At 45.7% G+C, this 21,220-nt stretch overlaps 1 protein-coding gene across 4 annotated transcripts in view; it reads left to right on the top strand.

Annotated features, from left to right (window-relative positions):
- Window positions 1-20,993, top strand: part of TMEM181 (transmembrane protein 181) — a 260,203-nt gene extending 239,210 nt beyond the window's left edge. For all 4 annotated transcript variants that reach the window (XM_077283281.1, XM_077283284.1, XM_077283282.1 and 1 more), the window contains 5 exons: window positions 4,148-4,199; window positions 8,483-8,565; window positions 8,746-8,835; window positions 10,138-10,204; window positions 19,802-20,993. In XM_077283281.1, coding sequence (XP_077139396.1) covers window positions 4,148-4,199; window positions 8,483-8,565; window positions 8,746-8,835; window positions 10,138-10,204; window positions 19,802-19,880 — 371 coding nt within the window. In that variant the 3' untranslated portion in view covers window positions 19,881-20,993. The remainder of the gene's footprint in view (window positions 1-4,147; window positions 4,200-8,482; window positions 8,566-8,745; window positions 8,836-10,137; window positions 10,205-19,801) is intronic.
- Window positions 20,994-21,220: the final 227 nt, after the last annotated feature.

Genomic DNA, 21,220 nt, shown 5'->3' with positions numbered 1-21,220 from the left:
ACAAGCCTGGAGTTTCTGTCTATTTACTTTACAGCCTTCTTGCCCGGGGCAGTTTCTAACAGTATAGGAGCTACTGATAAGAATCCTACATCAGTGTCTCCTTTTGCCCATAGGCTGTCAGGAACCCGAGACAAGTCAATTTTTGCTTGTTGAGTGTAAATTTCGGGAAAATCCTCCATTGCCTGTATTCTAACATATTGTTCCAGAGTTTCTGCATCTTCAGGGATGGTCAGCATAACTGTGCCATTTTCTCTAAAATGGATGTTTGCGTGCATTTTACTTAAGACATCAGTACCCAGCAAGCAGGTAGGTGCACCTTTAGCAAATAAAAATTTGGATACAAAGGTTTTAGGGCCAAAGCTCACATTTAAAGGTTTTGTAAAGGGCAACGCCTGAATTTTACCATCATACCCTTCTGCATATGTTACCTTTGAGGATATATTGTCAGGATATGGTAAAAAGTCTTGATTTAAAATGGAGGATGTTGCTCCCGTATCTATCAGAAAAGGTACATTTTTACCCTCAACCTCAACTTGTATTATTGGTCTTCTAGAAGGAAGAGAGACCTGCATAACCTTCAGTCATTCTGAGCTGTCTGTTTGATCAGGCGCTGGGTTATTTATCCTATTTTTGGGTACAAAGGTTCCTGAATCTATATCTGCTTTTCTCTTCCTACATTCCCTTTGGAAATGTCCTGGCTTCTTACAGTAATGACAAGTAAACTTTTGATTAGCAGAGCCAGTATTAGCCTGTGCAATTCTTACTGGCTTAGAATTTTCTCTTAAGTCCATTTCTATCCCTACAGCTTTCTGTCTAGCCAGGTGTGGGTCTTCCAAGGTTCTCCAATCAGGGGTTGCGGCCTTAAGCTTTTCCTTCACTTTTGGAGACAATCCATCTATAAAGGTTTTTGTAACTAACCTCATCATTCCTGAAGCGGTTAGATCCATGCCTTCATCTCTGAAATTATTTTCTACACTTAGATAATATTCGTCTACTGATTATCCAGATTTCTGAGCCACCACTCCCGTTGTTCCTCTCTGCCTCTGTTTTTCCCTCATGAAAACCATTAAGTGATCTACAAATTGCGTACCTGATTCTATCGTTTGTAAGGCACCATCTCCTGCCTGGGGCCTATGTACCTGTAGATTTGCTAATAGCTCCTGGAAGAGTCCAGGAGTCATTTTCATTCTACATAATTCTTCTCCATCTGCCCAAACTCCAGCGTGAGTCTGCATAATTTGCTGTATATATTGTGCAAATCTAACTGGACACTGGGTGGGATCTGGTGCGTTATGCAAGAGAGACATGCCTTCAGCGGGGGACCAAGGGAAATATTGTCGAGTTTGGTGATATCTAGTTCCCATTACTCCGTCAGCACCAGGTTCCCTAAAGGGTCTTGGTACTACCCTAACAGGGGCAAGTACAGCGCCATGTCTAGGTGTACCACAGGCTAGGCAATCATTTCTCCAGTCTGGATTTTGTTGTCCACAGTGCGGACATACCCATCCTCCTGGTCCGGCTAAACTTTGAGGTGGTGTTTGGAGAAAAGATGGGGCATGTGGGTTAAGGTATGGGGGTGGGGTGTTCTTATATTCCACATTTTGTTTTTCTCCATAGCCTGCGGGTCTAATACACCACTTTTTATTCTGTTGATTATATGTCCATCCCTCTTTTTCTGCTACCCTAGAGACATCAATCAACGCTTGGATCTGATCTATCCATTTCTTGTCTCTGATTATGCCTTTTTTTTTTTTCCTGAATTCCTTCCCATTTTTTTCTACTAAAGGCTTCTGCCTTAGTAACTCCAAACTTACTAAAAATCTTTCTCAGCCCCTTAGTGGCATCTTCACCACTTCTCTCCTTTATGATAGTATAGATATCTAATTCTTCTGGTTCCGACTTTGTTTGCTTATTCCCCATTTTCTTATCCTGAGCTTTTTTTCTTTTCTTGCCCTAGGTGGCGTTTGGGTATGAGAATACCTCGTTACCTTCTTCCTAAGGAGCTAGGATGTTTAACGGCTTCTGCGTACCGTGTTGATGTAAGAAAATCCTGATTCCTACACCTATAGCAAACAACACAAATGCAACCAGACAGAGGATCAAAATACAACGTATCTTGTCCCAGGCTAATTTATCTGTCCTGGGCTCATACTATCATACACTTATCCGTCACCAGGTTTTCGTCAAAGACAGGATCAGAGATTGAACATAGGCGCGGAGGTCTCCCCGAAAGGACGCAACCACGTTGCCCAGTGGGACAGTCACTTCTTCTGTTTCAACACCCTAGGTGGCTTATAGGGCTATTCCCAACTTCCACACACCTTCTATTCACATTCACTCTCATTCAATGCCGTACTCCGTGAGGTGGTCAATTCCTAAGTAGTTCAAGAACCCGAGCTATAGGTATCCTCCTCTACTAGAACTACCCGCTAAAGGACACGACACAGAAAATCTTACGGACAGTGCAGGGCAGATATAAGAGATCTAACAGTGTCTCTTACCTGGCCAGGTTTTTATTCATCTGCCGTCCATTATCCCAGATTCTCTTTTCGTTCGTATTCTGCCGGTGTTCTTGAAGGAGTACACAGACCTCGGGTCCCTGTTCAGGCGCCAGGAAATGTCGGGACCACACTCAGTCGGAGCAGCCTTTGGAAGTGGGGAATCACCAGAAATAATACACAAGACACGTCTCGTATAGTATATCACTGGGAAGCCTCTGAAGTACGCCTACCTTCAAGGTGCCATCCCCTCTTTATATAGTTGTACAGATAGTTTCAGTGGTTATACAAGTTTTGCTTGTTTAAACAGAGAGAGAAAAGAGAAGACAAAAAAAACAGTTTCGGCTATGTGATAGTTTCACAACAAACAAAACAGTACAGTTTCGCCTAAGTGGCAGTTTCACAAACAAAAAATAGGATTTCACACAATAGCTAAAATGTCTTTGAATGGACAGGTCAATATTGATCACAAATTCTTTTTGGTTCATTGAGGTAACCATTTTTGTTCCGCTCTTCACAAATAGATATCATCCAGGGTGTGACAGATTCCCTTTAATGGGGCGGCAGTGCGTATGTTTTACCTCCGCTCCTTTCACCCAGGATTCTCCAGAACCCTAATCTTGTGATTGGTCGGGGGCCTAGCAGTCTGACCCCCAGTGATCCGGAAGTTACTCCCTTATAATATGGATAGGGGATAATTTCCAATCTTGGTACAAGTTCTCTAAGGTTTACCTTGTGAAATCATCTGTACCAAAGGTCCTGTTTCTTTGTAAATATAATATTTTGCTTATCTTGCTCTGATCCTGTAATGTAACCTCTTGATTAGTCCAGAACTGTAATCACAATAATGCACTTTCACTATATTGTCTGTTTTGCCATAACCTTCAACAACGCATACTGTGAAAGTGTCCAGGATACATTTAGCGTATGTATGAGCAAGCTTGTCTTGTAATCTTAGCACAATTGTGAGTACAGATCTCGCCCCATTTACGCTTTGATTTTTTTTACATATTCTGATCTAAAAATCTTGTGCAATAAATACAACACCTCTTACATAATGCTGAAAAATCTGTTAGTTTGGGGGCATCCTGCAATCTTTTTTACAGACAGATTCTCTTTTCTGCTGTATACTCATTTGAAATGTGTAAAATCCATATCGAAATTGCAGATTATTTTGCAGATTGTTTGCAAATCTTGTATGTTGGAACATTGATTACTGCAAGATGGAACAATACAGAAGAAATGGTGGCGTGTATTTACAATGTTCCCATCACTTTAAGTAGATTTATGTATCTAAACAGAGAACTGGTTCACCAAACTGGTGAAGATAAAGATCTGCTGCATTTTTTGGCTTGCAGATTACTTTTGTGTGCATATTATGCCAAATTCACATATTTGTGATACAAGGTATGTGCTTGGATCTCACTGTCAGGCTCAACTGGTGGGTCTCCTGACCGGCGATAATTGGCTCATAGGCATATATGAGGCAGTTATTTCATGTCAGGAGACCCCCTGATCGGGCCAGGTATTGTGATTCCAGCTTTCGCTAAAGACAGCAATATTAGTATTGTTACCAATATGATTTATATACTGTGTAATATGAATTACTATTATGTGGGTTTGGTAATAGCTTGTGATATTCCTTTCAGATCTACGGTTAAAGTTCCTTACGGCTTTGACGTTTTTAGTGCTTGTTATCAGGTATGTAATGGGATATTTAAAGAAAATGAACATGCATCATGGAAGTAATGTCATGTTCTCCTGGTGGATAACGCTGTAACATCAAACTTTTAGGAGTTGTGCACGAGTTCTCATTACTCACCTGGGGACCTTCTTGCTTATGCTTGCAGACATTTTTTTCCCGAACAGATTTTCACAAGAAATCTAATTATTTGGATCATTTATTTTAATGTGACTGAACTGCAGTGCCAGACATGACCAATGGATACTGGTTCTTCCTTATTTCTAATCTCACACCATTTTTAGAGGGTTTGTCCGCTACTCAATCAATACAGTGTCCCATTCACAATAAAAACAGAAGTGAGTATCCATTGTTTTTATTTTCTGTGGGACACTGTATGGATTGTATGTCTGCAGTAGTGGACAACCCCTTTAAGCATCTTCTTTATTGGTATTACACATTACAGTAGGTTATAATGCTTTGAGATCATTGCGAGATATTAATAAGCATACTCTATACCAGTGATGGTGAACCTTTTCGAGACCAAGTGCTCAATCTGCAACCCAAAAACCACTTATTTATCTCAAAGTGCCAACACGGCAATTTAACCTCTGTTCTAGTTTAGAAAAACCGTATACAGAGAGCAGTCATAGACAGGATCAGGGGTACCAGACTGCAGATATAAAGGAATATGTTCCCTCATCCTGGTTTATGCTCCCTTCATCCCGGTGTTTGCCCTCACCCTAGTGGTGTGTGCTCCCCTCAACCTGGTGGTGTGTGCTCCCCTCACCCTGGTGGTGTGTGCTCCCCTCACCCTAGTGGTGTGTGCTCCCCTCACCCTAGTGGTGTGTGCTCCCCTCACCCTAGTGGTGTGTGCTCCCCTCACCCTAGTGGTGTGTGCTCCCCTCACCCTAGTGGTGTGTGCTCCCCTCACCCTAGTGGTGTGTGCTCCCCTCACCCTAGTGGTGTGTGCTCCCCTCACCCTAGTGGTGTGTGCTCCCCTCACCCTAGTGGTGTGTGCTCCCCTCACCCTAGTGGTGTGTGCTCCCCTCACCCTAGTGGTGTGTGCTCCCCTCACCCTAGTGGTGTGTGCTCCCCTCACCCTAGTGGTGTGTGCTCCCCTCACCCTAGTGGTGTGTGCTCCCCTCACCCTAGTGGTGTGTGCTCCCCTCACCCTAGTGGTGTGTGCTCCCCTCACCCTAGTGGTGTGTGCTCCCCTCACCCTAGTGGTGTGTGCTCCCCTCACCCTAGTGGTGTGTGCTCCCCTCACCCTAGTGGTGTGTGCTCCCCTCACCCTAGTGGTGTGTGCTCCCCTCACCCTAGTGGTGTGTGCTCCCCTCACCCTAGTGGTGTGTGCTCCCCTCACCCTAGTGTATGTTGCCCTCACCCTAGTGGTGTGTTCTCCCCTCACCCTAGTGGTGTGTTCTCCCCCACCCTGGTGGTGTGCGCTCCCCTCACCCTGGTGGTGTGCGCTCCCCTCACCCTGGTGGTGTGCGCTCCCCTCACCCTGGTGGTGTGCGCTCCCCTCACCCTGGTGGTGTGCGCTCCCCTCACCCTGGTGGTGTGCGCTCCCCTCACCCTGGTGGTGTGCGCTCCCCTCACCCTGGTGGTGTGCGCTCCCCTCACCCTGGTGGTGTGCGCTCCCCTCACCCTGGTGGTGTGCGCTCCCCTCACCCTGGTGGTGTGCGCTCCCCTCACCCTGGTGGTGTGCGCTCCCCTCACCCTGGTGGTGTGCGCTCCCCTCACCCTGGTGGTGTGCGCTCCCCTCACCCTGGTGGTGTGCGCTCCCCTCACCCTGGTGGTGTGCGCTCCCCTCACCCTGGTGGTGTGCGCTCCCCTCACCCTGGTGGTGTGCGCTCCCCTCACCCTGGTGGTGTGCGCTCCCCTCACCCTGGTGGTGTGCGCTCCCCTCACCCTGGTGGTGTGCGCTCCCCTCACCCTGGTGGTGTGCGCTCCCCTCACCCTGGTGGTGTGCGCTCCCCTCACCCTGGTGGTGTGCGCTCCCCTCACCCTGGTGGTGTGCGCTCCCCTCACCCTGGTGGTGTGCGCTCCCCTCACCCTGGTGGTGTGCGCTCCCCTCACCCTGGTGGTGTGCGCTCCCCTCACCCTGGTGGTGTGCGCTCCCCTCACCCTGGTGGTGTGCGCTCCCCTCACCCTGGTGGTGTGCGCTCCCCTCACCCTGGTGGTGTGCGCTCCCCTCATCCTGATGGTGGTGTCCTCCCCTCATCCTGGGGGAGCATATACCATATATTTATATACTCCCCCAATCCATGTATATGCTTCCCCCAATCCATGTATATGCTCCCCCAATCCATGTGTCCCCCATTTTTGTGTGTTCCCATCTTTATGGGTACGTCCCCCATCTTTTTGGGTGTCCCGCATCGTTGTGGGTGTCCCGCATCGTTGTGGGTGTCCCGCATCTTTGTGGGTGTTCCCCATCTGTGGGTGTCCCCCATCTTTGTACGTGTCCCCCATCTTTGTACGTGTCCCCCATCTTTGTACGTGTCCCCCATCTTTGTACGTGTCCCCCATCTTTGTACGTGTCCCCCATCTTTGTACGTGTCCCCCATCTTTGTACGTGTCCCCCATCTTTGTACGTGTCCCCCATCTTTGTACGTGTCCCCCATCTTTGTACGTGTCCCCCATCTTTGTACGTGTCCCCCATCTTTGTACGTGTCCCCCATCTTTGTACGTGTCCCCCATCTTTGTACGTGTCCCCCATCTTTGTACGTGTCCCCCATCTTTGTACGTGTCCCCCATCTTTGTACGTGTCCCCCATCTTTGTACGTGTCCCCCATCTTTGTACGTGTCCCCCATCTTTGTACGTGTCCCCCATCTTTGTACGTGTCCCCCATCTTTGTACGTGTCCCCCATCTTTGTACGTGTCCCCCATCTTTGTACGTGTCCCCCATCTTTGTACGTGTCCCCCATCTTTGTACGTGTCCCCCATCTTTGTACGTGTCCCCCATCTTTGTACGTGTCCCCCATCTTTGTACGTGTCCCCCATCTTTGTACGTGTCCCCCATCTTTGTACGTGTCCCCCATCTTTGTACGTGTCCCCCATCTTTGTACGTGTCCCCCATCTTTGTACGTGTCCCCCATCTTTGTACGTGTCCCCCATCTTTGTACGTGTCCCCCATCTTTGTACGTGTCCCCCATCTTTGTACGTGTCCCCCATCTTTGTACGTGTCCCCCATCTTTGTACGTGTCCCCCATCTTTGTACGTGTCCCCCATCTTTGTACGTGTCCCCCATCTTTGTACGTGTCCCCCATCTTTGTACGTGTCCCCCATCTTTGTACGTGTCCCCCATCTTTGTACGTGTCCCCCATCTTTGTACGTGTCCCCCATCTTTGTACGTGTCCCCCATCTTTGTACGTGTCCCCCATCTTTGTACGTGTCCCCCATCCTTGCATATGCCCTTCATCCTGGTTTATCCTCCTCCTGGTATTTGTCCCACATCCTGCCAATGTCGTTGTTCAACACATAGAAAAAAAGCATAAAACACAAACAGTGCTACTCCCCTTCCTTCTTCTCCCCTACCGCGTCGTCTTCTGAAGCTGTCAGCTGACTTCAACGACGGGGGAATGCATGACGTCACTGCCATGCTCCCAGGCGTTTGTACGCCAACGTCAGCTGCTGGCCTTGAAATGGCCAGCAGGATGTATTGCAGTGCACGGACCTGGCAAGTTTGTGCGTTGCAATACACTCCAGTTGGATGTGTGTCCTCTGCGCACATCTAGCTGAAGAAGGGGCTGGCGTCCTTGAGCTCCTCATCTGCCGGGCCCGGAACACACTAGTGCTGAGGTGATGGCGTGTGTTCCCCCTCTGGCTCTGGCACACGTGCCATAGGTTTACCACCATTGCATTGTAAAGATTCCAGCAAAATGGCTTAATTGTTGACAGGATTCATCTGAAAAAACAATGGTAGAAGTTCTGCCCTGAACAAAGGTTGTAGATGTCACTAATAAATTTGTGTATCCAGTTGGAAAAACACGTGGGTGGGCTGCGCTGCTGGAGTAAATCCGTTCTTCAAAAATGAAATGCATTGGGAATAAAAAGCCTTTTCCTCATTGTTCCTGAAGAATTGATTCACCCCGGCAGCGCAGCCCACCCAACTGGATCCAATGTCCCCTGGAGGATTGATCCCCCAGCCGCGGGGCAGCAGCAGCTCTTTTTCTTGCCTACATAGGAGTTGTGCCTGTCACTACTCCACCAGGTGAGTGTAGCCAGCACTCTCCTACTCTAGAGTGCACTCTGTTTCCAACTCCTAGATTTACACACACATGCTTTTCTGTCTTTCAGCATTCTCATCCTGTATTTAAGATTTGGGTCCCAAGTATTACAAGATAATTTTGTTGCTGAGCTGACTACGCATTATCAGAATTATATCCTTTGTCTGATGTTGTCACCTGCGTGTTGTAAATGTGTCCTGATTTACATCACCACTATTACTACACAACATGCCGAAGCTGCAGAACTGTATTGTGTGGATGGAATGTTGCTGTTTGTAGTGTAAACTTGCTAATACTTCTTCTTTTATTCCATTTCTCCTTAATCAATTACACCAGCCGAGTTTTTATCATTTTATGGCCTTTTGAACTTTTATCTCTACACTTTAGCATTTGTGTATTCTCCATCTAAAAATGCTCTGTATGGTAAGTATTGGCTTATATTGAATGGCAGACAAAATTGTAAGTGTTGGTCTGGATATATATGTTTTACATCAGCATATTCAGAGCGATAACTTTTACTTGAGTCATTTACGGCATATGATTGTTACATAAGATGGGTCCCTAACTTGTCCCCCCTTCTTTATGACCCAGTGGGAAGTGCTGGAAAAACAGAGTCTAGCTCCCTTGTTCCTGGTCTATCAATGTGTTACATAGTCAGCATTTTATGGGAATGGCCAGCAGTTTTCATGCAGCTGCCATTTGGGAACTCCTGATGATAATGACCAATTGCCCACTGCGATAATCGGACAAATCCTTTCAACATTCCTCCTGACTGCCGGTGAGCAGATAATAAAGCAAAGCTCACCCCTTTACCTTACATATAAAAATAGCTGCTCATTAACTATATTGCATTCAATGTCTTGAACCTATGAATTCTCCAGACCAAGGGTGTGCAATAAATTTTCCCCAGGGGCCCCATGAGAGACCGTGACTGTTTTGGAGGGCCAAACCAATAGGCTGAAATTAATTCTGGTCAATATTAATATTAACACAATTATTAGAATTAATATAAATATATCAATTAATATTAAGCAGAATGAAGTATGCCGAGGTCCCCCTATATACCGTACGAGCCCACACACAGCCCCCTATATACTGTATGAGCCCCCACATAGCCTCCATATATACAGTGTGAACCCCACATAGCCTCCATATATACAGTGTGAACCCCACATAGCCTCCATATATACAGTGTGAACCCCACATAGCCTCCATATATACAGTGTGAACCCCACATAGCCTCCATATATACAGTGTGAACCCCACATAGCCTCCATATATACCGTGTGAACCCCACATAACCTCCAATGAACATACAAATATCCCATACACATGAAAAAAACAAACATACATACTTGCCTCGCTCCCATTTCCCTGATATTCTGCTCCTGTGCAACGAGTTCCAGCAGCATCTTGATGAAATACCATCATCGCGTCCGCCGTCTCACACGCTGATTGGTGGAAGATGAAGCCGGCGGCCCTGTCCTCCCCCAATGTATTCACTGTTGTCTGCATCCCGAGGATGCGGATAGCAGTGACAGCGGATGGCGGGCGTGGAATGGCATGGTTTGGCCTGTGGGCCACTGTTGCAGCCCTTCTGCTGTCTCGTTTGCGGGCCAAACTGGAACAGCCAGAGGGCCGGATGTAGCCCTCAGCTGCTTGTGCTCCAATGGGATGGGAAATTTAATGGACTCACCATTTATTTATTACTTAAACTTTTTGCAGAATCTCAGCTGAAGGATAATCCTGCCTTCTCAATGCTTAATGATTCCGATGATGATGTCATATATGGGTAAGTCTAGAGCCTAATTCTCATTCTGCCTCTTGTTATATTTAGGGCTTAATATTATATGGTGTCTTCATCAATTGTACAAAGCAAGAATTGTGGAGTCACTATGATTCTTTTCCAAAAAGAATATTCTGATTAATGGATTAATGGCAGCACAAAACAGCACTACCATACAGTATAATAGGTTCCTGCATGATTGCCAGCAATTTCAGTTATGTGATTCTAGATGAGTGTTATATTAATTGCCAACAAACAACCATACCACATATTTGGGGAAGTTGATGAAATATTTTAGAAATAGAAAATTATATATAATGCTTATAGTCAAAACACCCCATGTGGAGACATTATACTACGGACACATCCATATACTTAGAGCCTAATTCCCATAGGGAGAAATGATGTACTAGTCCTTTTTTATAAAATATATAACTTCTTTATTAGAAACATTAAAATACAAACAAACCAAAAAACATGATCAGGTGTATGGAAGGTTGCACACTGAAACAAAATCACCAAGGGCCCCACCCCCCACCAGTTACAGTTATAGTTATATGGATAATCCATATGGCTTCTTGAATTTACATTTTGCCATGTAGGCTGTTTAGAAATATAGTGCTATAGTCACAGTATGGATATTACTAAGTAAGTGGATATTTCCACGGTACTTGTCTGTGGCTACATACTTTTCATATATAATTTCTGGTGCAAGTAGATTTAATTAATTATGGAAGCCTTATACAAGTTTAGCTTGTATACAAGCTCGATATCAGTTGTCAGCCAGCCCTGAGGTTTAATATTTAGCGGCTCAGTTTCATATACAGAGTGGGGTAACTGGTGGGGGGTGGGGCCCTTGATGATTTTGTTTCAGTGTGCAACCTTCCATACACCTGATCATGTTTTTTGGTTTGTTTGTATTTTAATGTTTCTAATAAAGAAGTTATATATTTTATAAAAAAGGACTAGTACATCATTTCTCGCTATGGGAATTAGGCTATGAGTGTTATATGTAGCTTACTCTCATCTCATCAGTAAGAACAGAAAGTGCAGTTTTTGTTCTGCTAGAGCAAGGATTGGTCAGTTTCTATTAACTCAAGGGTCTTCTTGAAATGGTAATCTGCTGAAGTCTAAATCCACACTCAATCAGAATATCAAAATTACCGTAAAACATTAAATGCAATGTGTATACCCAGCTTCATTGTCTTTACATATATTTAGAGGCTGTTACTCCGACACTACAGACAGTAACTGGTATACCACAAAAATCCTATATTAGAAGGACCCCATGTTAGGACAACCATGTCCTTAATTTGTGGCTGCAAGACGGGAGTCTAGAGAACTGCCTCTTACCTGGACTGCATCTGCGACTCTTCTTTTGATTAGCCAGCCAAGTACGATGTGATGTGCGTCATGCCACATCGATGATGTCATGCCAGGCCAGTTAATCAAAAGAAGAGACAGTGATGCCTTCAGGAAAGAGGCAGTTATCATGGCTTCCATTCATGACCATATTCTCAGAGCTTCGTGTCAAAATCAAATTGCACCAGCTCTATTGTCCATTTCTTGTACATACAATCTATGGCTGTAACCGGTTCACAACATCTGCCATGCATGTAGGGGCTCTGTCAGTATGACATGGCACCCTCAAACTATTCCAGCAACATCTGAACTCCAATATGATGCTTCTTCCCTTATGAACTTTGCACTGTACCTCAAAGTAATTTTTGACGACATATTGGGTATTGTATCTGCCACACATGTACGTAGACTGCTTGTTATTTTAGGAAAATACCCATGGAGTCAAAATTGTCACTACCCTTGCTCTTCTGTTACTTTAGGGGTTTTGTCAGGGCCGTATTTAGAGTTTCTGCTGCCCTAGGCACTTTTAGCGCTGCCTCCCTCATTGGTGAGTATGACGCTATCGGCAGTGACTTTGGCAAGAATCGCTGTTGTGAAAATAGCCTTTTGCAGCAGATCGGGCAGTTTTTTCGCATCTGCCGCGTAACGGATCACTTACGGCAACACTGCATTTGGCTTCATTCATTCCCTATGGGATTTGCGGCACTTGCTCCATACTGTATAATGGCCACACATGATGCTCCATACTGTATAATGGCCACACATGATGCGCCATACTGTATAATGGCCACACAGTGCTCCATTCTGTATAATGACCACACATGATGCGCCATACTGTATAATGACCCCACATGATGTTCAGTACTGTATAGTGGCCCCACATGATGCTCCATACTTTATAATGGCAACACATGATGCTCCATACTTTATAAGGGCCACATATGATGCTACATGCATACTGTATAATGGCCCACCCCCCCTCCCATCCTGTATGCGTGGCTCATCTCCCCCTCCCTGTATGCATGGGTGGCTCAGGCTCATCTCCCATCCCCCCCCTGTATGCGTGGCTCATCTCCCCCTCCCTCCCTGTATGCATGGGTGGCTCTGGCTCATCTCCCATCCCCCCCTTGTATGCGTGGCTCATCTCCCCCTCCCTGTATGCATGGGTGGCTCTGGCTCATCTCCCATCCCCCCCTGTATGCGTGGCTCATCTCCCCCTCCCTGTATGCATGGGTGGCTAAGGCTCGTCATCTCCCATCCCCCCCTGTAGGCTGTATGCGTGGCTCATCTCCCCCTCCCTGGCTGTATGCGTGGCTCATCTCCCTCCCTGTATGCATGGGTGGCTGGCTCATCTCCCATCCCCCTATGCGTGGCTCATCTCCACCTCCCTGGCTGTATGCGTGGCTCATCCCCCCTCCCTCCCTGTATGCATGGGTGGCTGGCTCATCTCCCATCCCCCCTGCCCTATGCGTGGCTCATCTCCCCCTCCCTCTGTATGCATGGGTGCGGGCGGCTCAGACTCGTCATCTCCCATCCGCCCCCCCCCCCCCCCCCCAATGCGTGGCTCTTCGGCTGCCCAGCCGCCCCCCATCCACGGTCCTGCTTCATCCTCCCCGGCTCCCCCCGTCCTCCCTGGCTGACGGCTGTCATCATCATACTCACCTCACACCGCGCAGAAGAACGGAATCCCGGCCGGCTCCACCTCTGTCCCGACTCCCAGCGGCGGCGCAGCACCCTCGCCCTGTGTGAGCGCCGCGGTCAGGTGGTACCGCTCATTAAGTTCATGAATATGCATGCATATTCATGAACCTTAATCAGCGGTACCATGTGACCGCTCACACAGGACGAGGCGAGGGCGTGCAGTCACTGAGAGCAGACCAGGCATCGCTGGAGCAGGTGAGGTGAGTATGATTGTATCATGATGTCTTCAAGGGGACAAGGAGGCAGCGGCGGGCGGGGGGGGGGGGGGGGGTGACTGACCCCGGCCGGACCGGACTCTATAAAAAAAAAAATACACATACCTGCTCAGGTGCCGCACCCCGCGTCGCCCCGCCCTAGGCACGTGCCCTCAAGTGCCTAGTGGCAAATACGGCCCTGGGTTTTGTATATGGAGTCCTCAAACTCTACACAATAATTTGTTGTCCAAGAGTCAAATAGCGCTCCATCCCTCCCAAGTCTCAGCACGTTCACCGGAAATTGTGTAACAAATTTTGGTGCCAAAATCTGAAAAATTTTAAATTTGGGGCTAAAACAACATTTTTGAGGTAAAAATGTAATTATTTTTTCTTCAGTGCCCAATAGTATAATATTCTTTGATACACCCGTGGTGTCAATATGATCACTCCCTTAGATGAATTTATTGAGACGTATAGTTTGTAAAATGGTGTCCCCTATTTTCTCCTATTATCCCTTTTGAAAACTTGAGGCCAAAGCAACATTTTAATCCCTTTTCCCACCAAGGCAGTTTGCACCTTCATGACCAGGCCAAATTTTACAATTCTGGAACTCTGAAACGCTTCAAGGGATTCCTCTGATTCTGTGACGTGTTTTTTCTGACATATTGTACTTCATGTAGAAAAGCCGCGGAGACACCATCACTTGTTTCTCAACGCAAGCAATGAATAGCCAGGTCTTTCACCAGGAAGGAACAACCACGGGAAGGGCAGCATCCAATAAAGGAAAACCACCTATGCCAAAACATGGTATCCATCCACAGACAGCTGTTTCGGGGTATTTGCCCCTCATCAGTGTGGAGTAGGAAACTGGCTATTAGGAGCAGTGCCTAGTGAAAAGGCTATAAACATAAGGATGAATGACCTCGGGGAGATCAAAACATCCAACACCGCGGAGACACCATCACATGGTTCTCAACGCAGTGATCCAGAACACTGCCCCCATCCCTATTGGGAAATATGCAAATGCATGTAGAAAAGCCGCGGAGACACCATCACGTGTTTCTCAACGCAAGCAATGAATATCCAGGTCTTTCACCGGGAAGGAACAACCACGGGAAGGGCAGCATCCAATAAAGGAAAACCACCTATGCCAAAACATGGTATCCATCCACAATTGAATTGTAATTAAATTGAAGACGTTTGGGACCACCAGAAGTCCTTCTAGACCTGGCCGTCCAGCCAAACTGAGCAATCGTGGGACAAGAGCCTTGGTGTGAGAGATAAAGAAGAACCCCAAGATCACTGTGGCTGAGTTCCAGAGATGCAGTAGGGAGATGGGAGAAAGTTCCACAAAGTCAACTATCACTGCAACCCTCCACCAGTTGGGCCTTTATGGCGAAGTGGCCCGATGGAAGCCTCTCCTCAGTGCAAGGCATATGAAAGTCTGCATATAGTTTGCTAAAAAACACATGAAGGACTCCCAGACTATGAGAAATAAGATTCTTTGGTCTGATGAAACTAAGACCTTTTTGGTGATAATTCTAAGCGGTATGTGTGGAGAAAACCAGGCACTGCTCATCAACTGCCCAATACAATCCCAACAGTGAAACATGGTGGTGGCAGAATCATGCTATGGGGGTGTTTTTCAGCTGCCAGGGACAGGACGACTGGTTGCCATTGAAGGAAGCATGAATGCTGCCAAGTACAGAGAGATCCTGGATGAAAACCTCTTCCAGAATGCTCTGGTCCTCAGACTTGGCCGAAGGTTCACCTTCCAACAAGACAATGACCCTAAGCACACAGCTAAAATAACAAAGAAGTGGCTTCAGAACAACTCTGTGACAATTCTTGACTGGCCCATCCAGATCCCCTGACCTAAACCCAATTGAGCATCTTTGGAGAGACCTGAAAATGGCTGTCCACCAACGTTCACCATCCAACCTGACGGAACTGGCGAGGATCAGCAAGGAAGAATGGCATAGGATCCCCAAATCAAGGTGTGAAAAACTTGCTGCATCATTCCTAAGAAGACTCATGGCTGTACTAGCTCAAAAGGTGCTTCTCCTCAATACTGAGCAAAGGGTCTGAATACTTATGACCATGTGATGTTTCGGTTTTTCTTTTTTAATAAAATAGCAAACATGTCTACATTTCTAAGGGGGGGTTCAGTCAAGATGGGGTGCAGAGTATACATGAATGAGAAAAAAAATGAACTTTTTTGAATTTACCTAATGGCTGCAATGAAACAAAATGTGAAAGATTTAACCCCTTCATGACCGTGGGATTTTTTCGTTTTTCCGTGTTCGTTTTTCACTCCCCTCCTTCCCAGAGCCATAACTTTTTTATTTTTCCGTCAATTTGGCCATGTGAGGGCTTATTTTTTGCAGGACGAGTTGTACTTTTGAACAACATCATTGGTTTTACCATGTTGTGTACTAGAAAACGGGAAAAAAATTCCAAGTGCGGTGAAATTGCAAAAAAAAAGTGCAATCCCACACTTGTTTTTTGCTTGGCTTTTTTGCTAGGTTCACTAAATGCTAAAACTAACCTGCCATTATGATTCTCCAGGTCACTACGAGTTCATAGACACCTAACATGACTAGGTTATTTTTTACCTAAGTGGTGAAAAAAAATTCCAAACTTTGCTAAAAAAAAAAAAATTGCGCCATTTTCCGATACTCGTAGCGTCTCCATTTTTCATGATCTGGGGTCGGTTGAGGGCTTATTTTTTGCGCGCCGAGCTGGCGTTTTTAATGATTCCAATTCGGTGCAGATACGTTCTTTTGATCGCCCGTTATTGCATTTTAATGCAATGTCGCGGCGACCAAAAAAACGTAATTCTGGCATTTCAAGTTTTTTTCTCGTTACGCCGTTTAGCGATCAGGTTAATCCTTTTTTTTTATTGATAGATCGGGCGATTCTGAACGTGGTGATACCAAATATGTGTAGATTTGATTTTTTTTTTATTGATTTATTTTGATTGGGGCAAAAGGGGGGTGATTTAAACTTTTATATATATTTTTTTTTCACATTTTTTTTTAACTTTTGCCATGCTTCAATAGCCTCCATGGGAGGCTAGAAGCAGGCACAGCACGATCGCCTCTGCTACATAGCAGCGATCTGCTGTTCACTGCTATGTAGTAGAAAATCAGGTGTGCTGTGAGCGCCGACCACAGGGGGGCGCTCACAGCTACCGGCGATCAGTAACCATAGAGGTCTCAAGGACCTCTATGGTTACAATGGAGAAGCATCGCCGACCTCCGATCATGTGATGGGGGTCGGCGATGCGCTCATATCCGGCCGCCCGGCCGGATGCGGTAGTTAAATGCCGCTGTCTGCGTTTGACAGCGGCATTTAACTAGTTAATAGCGGCGGGTGAATCGCGATTTCACCCGCTGCTATTGCGGGCACATGTCAGCTGTTCAAAATGGCTGACATGTCCCGGCTTTGATGCGGGCTCACCGCGGAGCCCTGCATCAAAGCAGGGGAGCTGACATCGGACGTACTATCCCGTCCGATGTCAGTAAGGGGTTAAAGGGGTCTGAATACTTTCCGTACCCACTGTAACTCTCTAGCTTAAGAGCATAAAAATTCAAAGCTTGATAATTGCTAAATTTTCATCAAAGGTCCGATATTTTCACAAATGAAATATCTGCCTTAATTTACCATTATCATAAAGTACAATGTTTTTTTTGTATCACAATCTCAGAATCATTGGGATATGTTGGAGCGTTCCAGAGTTGTTACTTTAAAGAAGTTGTCCACTACTTGGATAACTTCTTCTCATCCCCCATACTTGGCCCCTATAAAATAATACAGCTTATACTCCCCTCCTGTGCCTGCTCCTTTACCTCCGTGTTAGCACTCGCTCTCACGAGGCTCTAGTGCTGTTGTTGTAACGCCTGCGCTTAGTCTTGTATTTACCTTTAGTTTAGTATATTTAATACATCTGTTTATTGATTGCCTGAGCCTTGTCACAGTTAGTTAGGTCCATATATATTTGGACAGAGACAACATTCTTCTAATTTTGGTTATAGACATTACCACAATGAATTTTAAACAAAACAATTCAGGTGCAGTTGAAGTTCAGACTTTCAGCTTTCATTTGAGGGTATCCACATTAAAATTGGATGAAGGGTTTAGGAGTTTCAGCTCCTTAACATGTGCCACCCTGTTTTTAAAGGGACCAAAGTCGCGACATGTCAGCTGTTTTGTACAGCTGACATGTGCGCGCAATAGCGGCAGGTGTAATCGCGATCCACCTGCCGCTATTAACTAGTTAAATGCCGCTGTCAAACGCTGACAGCGGCATTTAACTACCGCTTCCGGCCGCGCGGCCGGAAATGCTCGCAGCAATGCGTCGGCACGACAACTTGAGGTCTCCTTGAGACCTCTATGGTTGTTGATGCTGGCTTGCTGTGAGCGCCACCCTTTGGTCGGCGCTCATAGCAAGCCTGTAATTCAGCTACATAGCAGCATCTGATGATCGCTGCTATGTAGCAGAACCGATCAGGCTATGCCAGCTTCTAGCCTCCCATGGAGGCTATTGAAGCATGGCAAAAGTAAAAAAAAAAAAAAAGTTTAAAAAAATATAAAACAATATAAAAGTTTAAATCACCCCCCTTTCGCCTCCATTCAAAATAAAACCATAAAAAAAAATCAAACCTACACATATTTGGTATCGCTGCGTTCAGAATTGCCCAATCTTTCAATAAAAAAAAAGATCAACCTGATCGCTAAACGGGGCAGCGAGAAAAAAATTCAAAACGCCAGAATTACGTTTTTTTGGACGCTGCAACATTGCATTAAAATGCAATAACGGGCGATCAAAAGAACGTATCTGCACAAACGTGGTATCACTAAAAATGTCAGCTCGGCACGTAAAAAATAAGCCCTCACCTGACCCGAGATCACGAAAAATGGAGATGCTACGGGTATCGGAAAATGGCGCAATTATTTATTTTTTTTATTTGCAAAGTTTAAAATTTTTGTTCACCACTTAGATGAAAAATAACCTAGTCATGTTTGGTGTCTATGAACATGTAATGACCTGGAGAATCATAATGGCAGGTCAGTTTTAACATTTAGTGAACCTAGCAAAAAAGCCAAACAAAAAACAAGTGTGGGACTGCACTTTTTTTGCAATTTCACCACCCTTGGAATTTTTTCCCCGTTTTCTAGTACAAGACATGGTAAAACCAATGGTGTCGTTCAAAAGTACAACTCGTCCCGCAAAAAATAAGCCCTCACATGGCCATATTGACGGAAAAATAAAAGTCATGGCTCTGGGAAGGAGGGGAGCGAAAACTCAAAAACGAAAAAGGGCTGCGTCTTAAAGGGGTTAATATTTGATGTGTCTTGTATGTGTTGTTTATTAATAAATAAATGTATTTTATTTGGTGATTCCTATTCGTCAGCATGGTTCTTTCCTCTAGTTTTCCATTATATACCGCCACCATCACTGTTCCAGCTTCCTAACGAATTGAGCATGAAAAGGAAGTCTGAGATCCGCTGCAGTCTGGACTTTGTTTTCATGTTCAATTTGACCGAAGGTGGGACAGTGACACCAGAGCAGATTGGGTGCCGGTGTCACGTGCCACAACAGCAGCAGCAGAGAGCAAGTGCTGGCACCGCTGGGATGGCGCCGACACAGGAGGTGATTTTAAGCTTTATTATTTCATGGGGGCCAAACATTTGGATCAAGAAGGGGTTGGGTTGTCCTAGTGGTGAACAACCCCTTTAAGGCCTCCGTCACATGCCCTGATGATTCCTGTACAGGTAAAACCAGTACTAGTGATGTCCGTATGTCCGAATGTGACCTCCATGTATCTGTTAGCGGTCCGTGTGCCACGTTCAGCTCCAGTTCGCGCTTATCTCAGGCACCGGCTGCTGAAGCCAGCTCTCATCATTGTCCCTGAGATCAGCGTGACCAGGCGACAATGATGGGGGTTGTATTCAGCACCCTCTGTGTACATTCTGTGTAAAATAAAGAATTGTGTTCAGCAACCAGCACCTGGGAACAGCGCGCGCGAACTGTACTGCTTCTTCCCGGCGCCGGTACATGTCACGCTGATGTCCTCCAGGTGCGGCACACATTTTGTACGTGTTGCTGATAAAAACTGACAAGTCAGCACAACCATTGAACACAATGGGTGTGCGTGTCTATATTTCCAATCCTTAAAAAACGGACTTGTGAAGGGAGCTTAAGGGGTTAAAAAATAAGTTTTCTATATGGACCTAAAGGCCCCAAAGTATCAAATGCTGATACTTTTCTACAATATCTGTAAGTAACTAAAAAATTCTTAAAGCCTATGTTAAAGCTGTTTTTCTTCTTTGTTGCTTGCAGGAGTGACTATGAAGAGATGCCTCTTCAAAATGGCCAAGCCATTCGAGCCAAATATAAGGAGGAGTCTGACAGCGACTAGGAGAGTGCTGCGAGACGAGTGCCTTCGGGAGCTGACAGTCCCCAGCAGGGACTATTTTGCCTTTACACCTTGGCTACCATGGAATGCTGCTGTTTTCACAGAGGATTTTTTTTCTCCTTGTTAAAAAAAATAGATCTGTGCAGGATGGGATACAGGAGATCTCTGCGATGGACCACTCTCTTTTACCTGAAGCCAGAGCCCTCCATCATCTAACGATTGCTTCAATTTATCACTCATTTTGTTTTCTTTTTTGTCATTTTTCCCTCCCCATTTTTTTTCCATTGCTAAAGCTTAGCAACTCTTGAAATTCTTAAATAGAATTTGTCACAATGGAAAAACATCCCAGAAAAACCACTGTAATAACTCTAGGTGAAAAGCCGATGGTTGTGAATGTGTAGTTGTTATTTCGGTACTGCTTCCTGCGGTGTGCTTAGTGCGTACCCCAGAGCCCCAAGCTGGGTGCTGTGAGGAGGGCCAGTGCACAGTGCCATAACACATCCAGAATCCACATCTTTTTACCTACACAATCCGTATTCCTCTTAGGTGGGCGTTGGGGGTCTCCATGGTAATTGTTCCCCTTGCATATTATGGTTCATCTATCACTTAGAACATTTTCTGATTGGTGGTTACTTACGTTACGGTATTGTATTTCTGTTTTACATGGACACATGAAGGAGATACATCCTGTAGACTTCACTACTTGGAAAGGAAAACTTCCTACAGTGCCACCTTTTACAGCCAGTCAAACCAGATGAGATTCAGACTATAGTCTGCCATAAAGTTCTGGTTTACTTGCAGTAAAGTTCTGCAGGATCTTGAATTGATCACATAATGAAGGAATACAATACTTGAGAACTGATATTCAGTGGTAATCTTGACACCAGATTTTTGCAACCTAATCTCAGAGCAGCATAATGTAGAGACTGTTGTATATTCCAGTGATGTGTCACTTACTGGGCTGCTTGCTGTAGATTTGATAAAATCAGCAGGAGATTATCAGAAGAGGACTAGTAAACCTGCTGCCATATAGTCCTCCATACTGAAGAGTAGAGATGAGCAAATTTAATTGGGTACCTGCTTATTTGGCAAGCTATAGTGCTTACCAAATAAGCTTCAGAGGGAACCCGGATACATGGAGCGCTCAGGCTGATCAGCTGTCCGGCGCCGCAGGTGCATGTGTCGCGGCTGTTTCACTGTCACAACACATGCATGAAGAGCCTGTGTGTTGGGCTCTCCATACATGTGTTGTGACACAGTGATGACTCCGGCACCTGCAGCGCCGGACAGCTGATCAGCCGGAGCGCTCCATGTATCCAGGTTCCCTCTGCAGCTTATTTGGT

Source organism: Ranitomeya variabilis, chromosome 2 (genome assembly GCF_051348905.1).
Source record: "Ranitomeya variabilis isolate aRanVar5 chromosome 2, aRanVar5.hap1, whole genome shotgun sequence".
Classification (NCBI taxonomy): domain Eukaryota; kingdom Metazoa; phylum Chordata; class Amphibia; order Anura; family Dendrobatidae; genus Ranitomeya; species Ranitomeya variabilis.
Note: the sequence above shows the minus strand (reverse complement) of the source record. Positions and strands in the feature narration are given on the sequence as shown.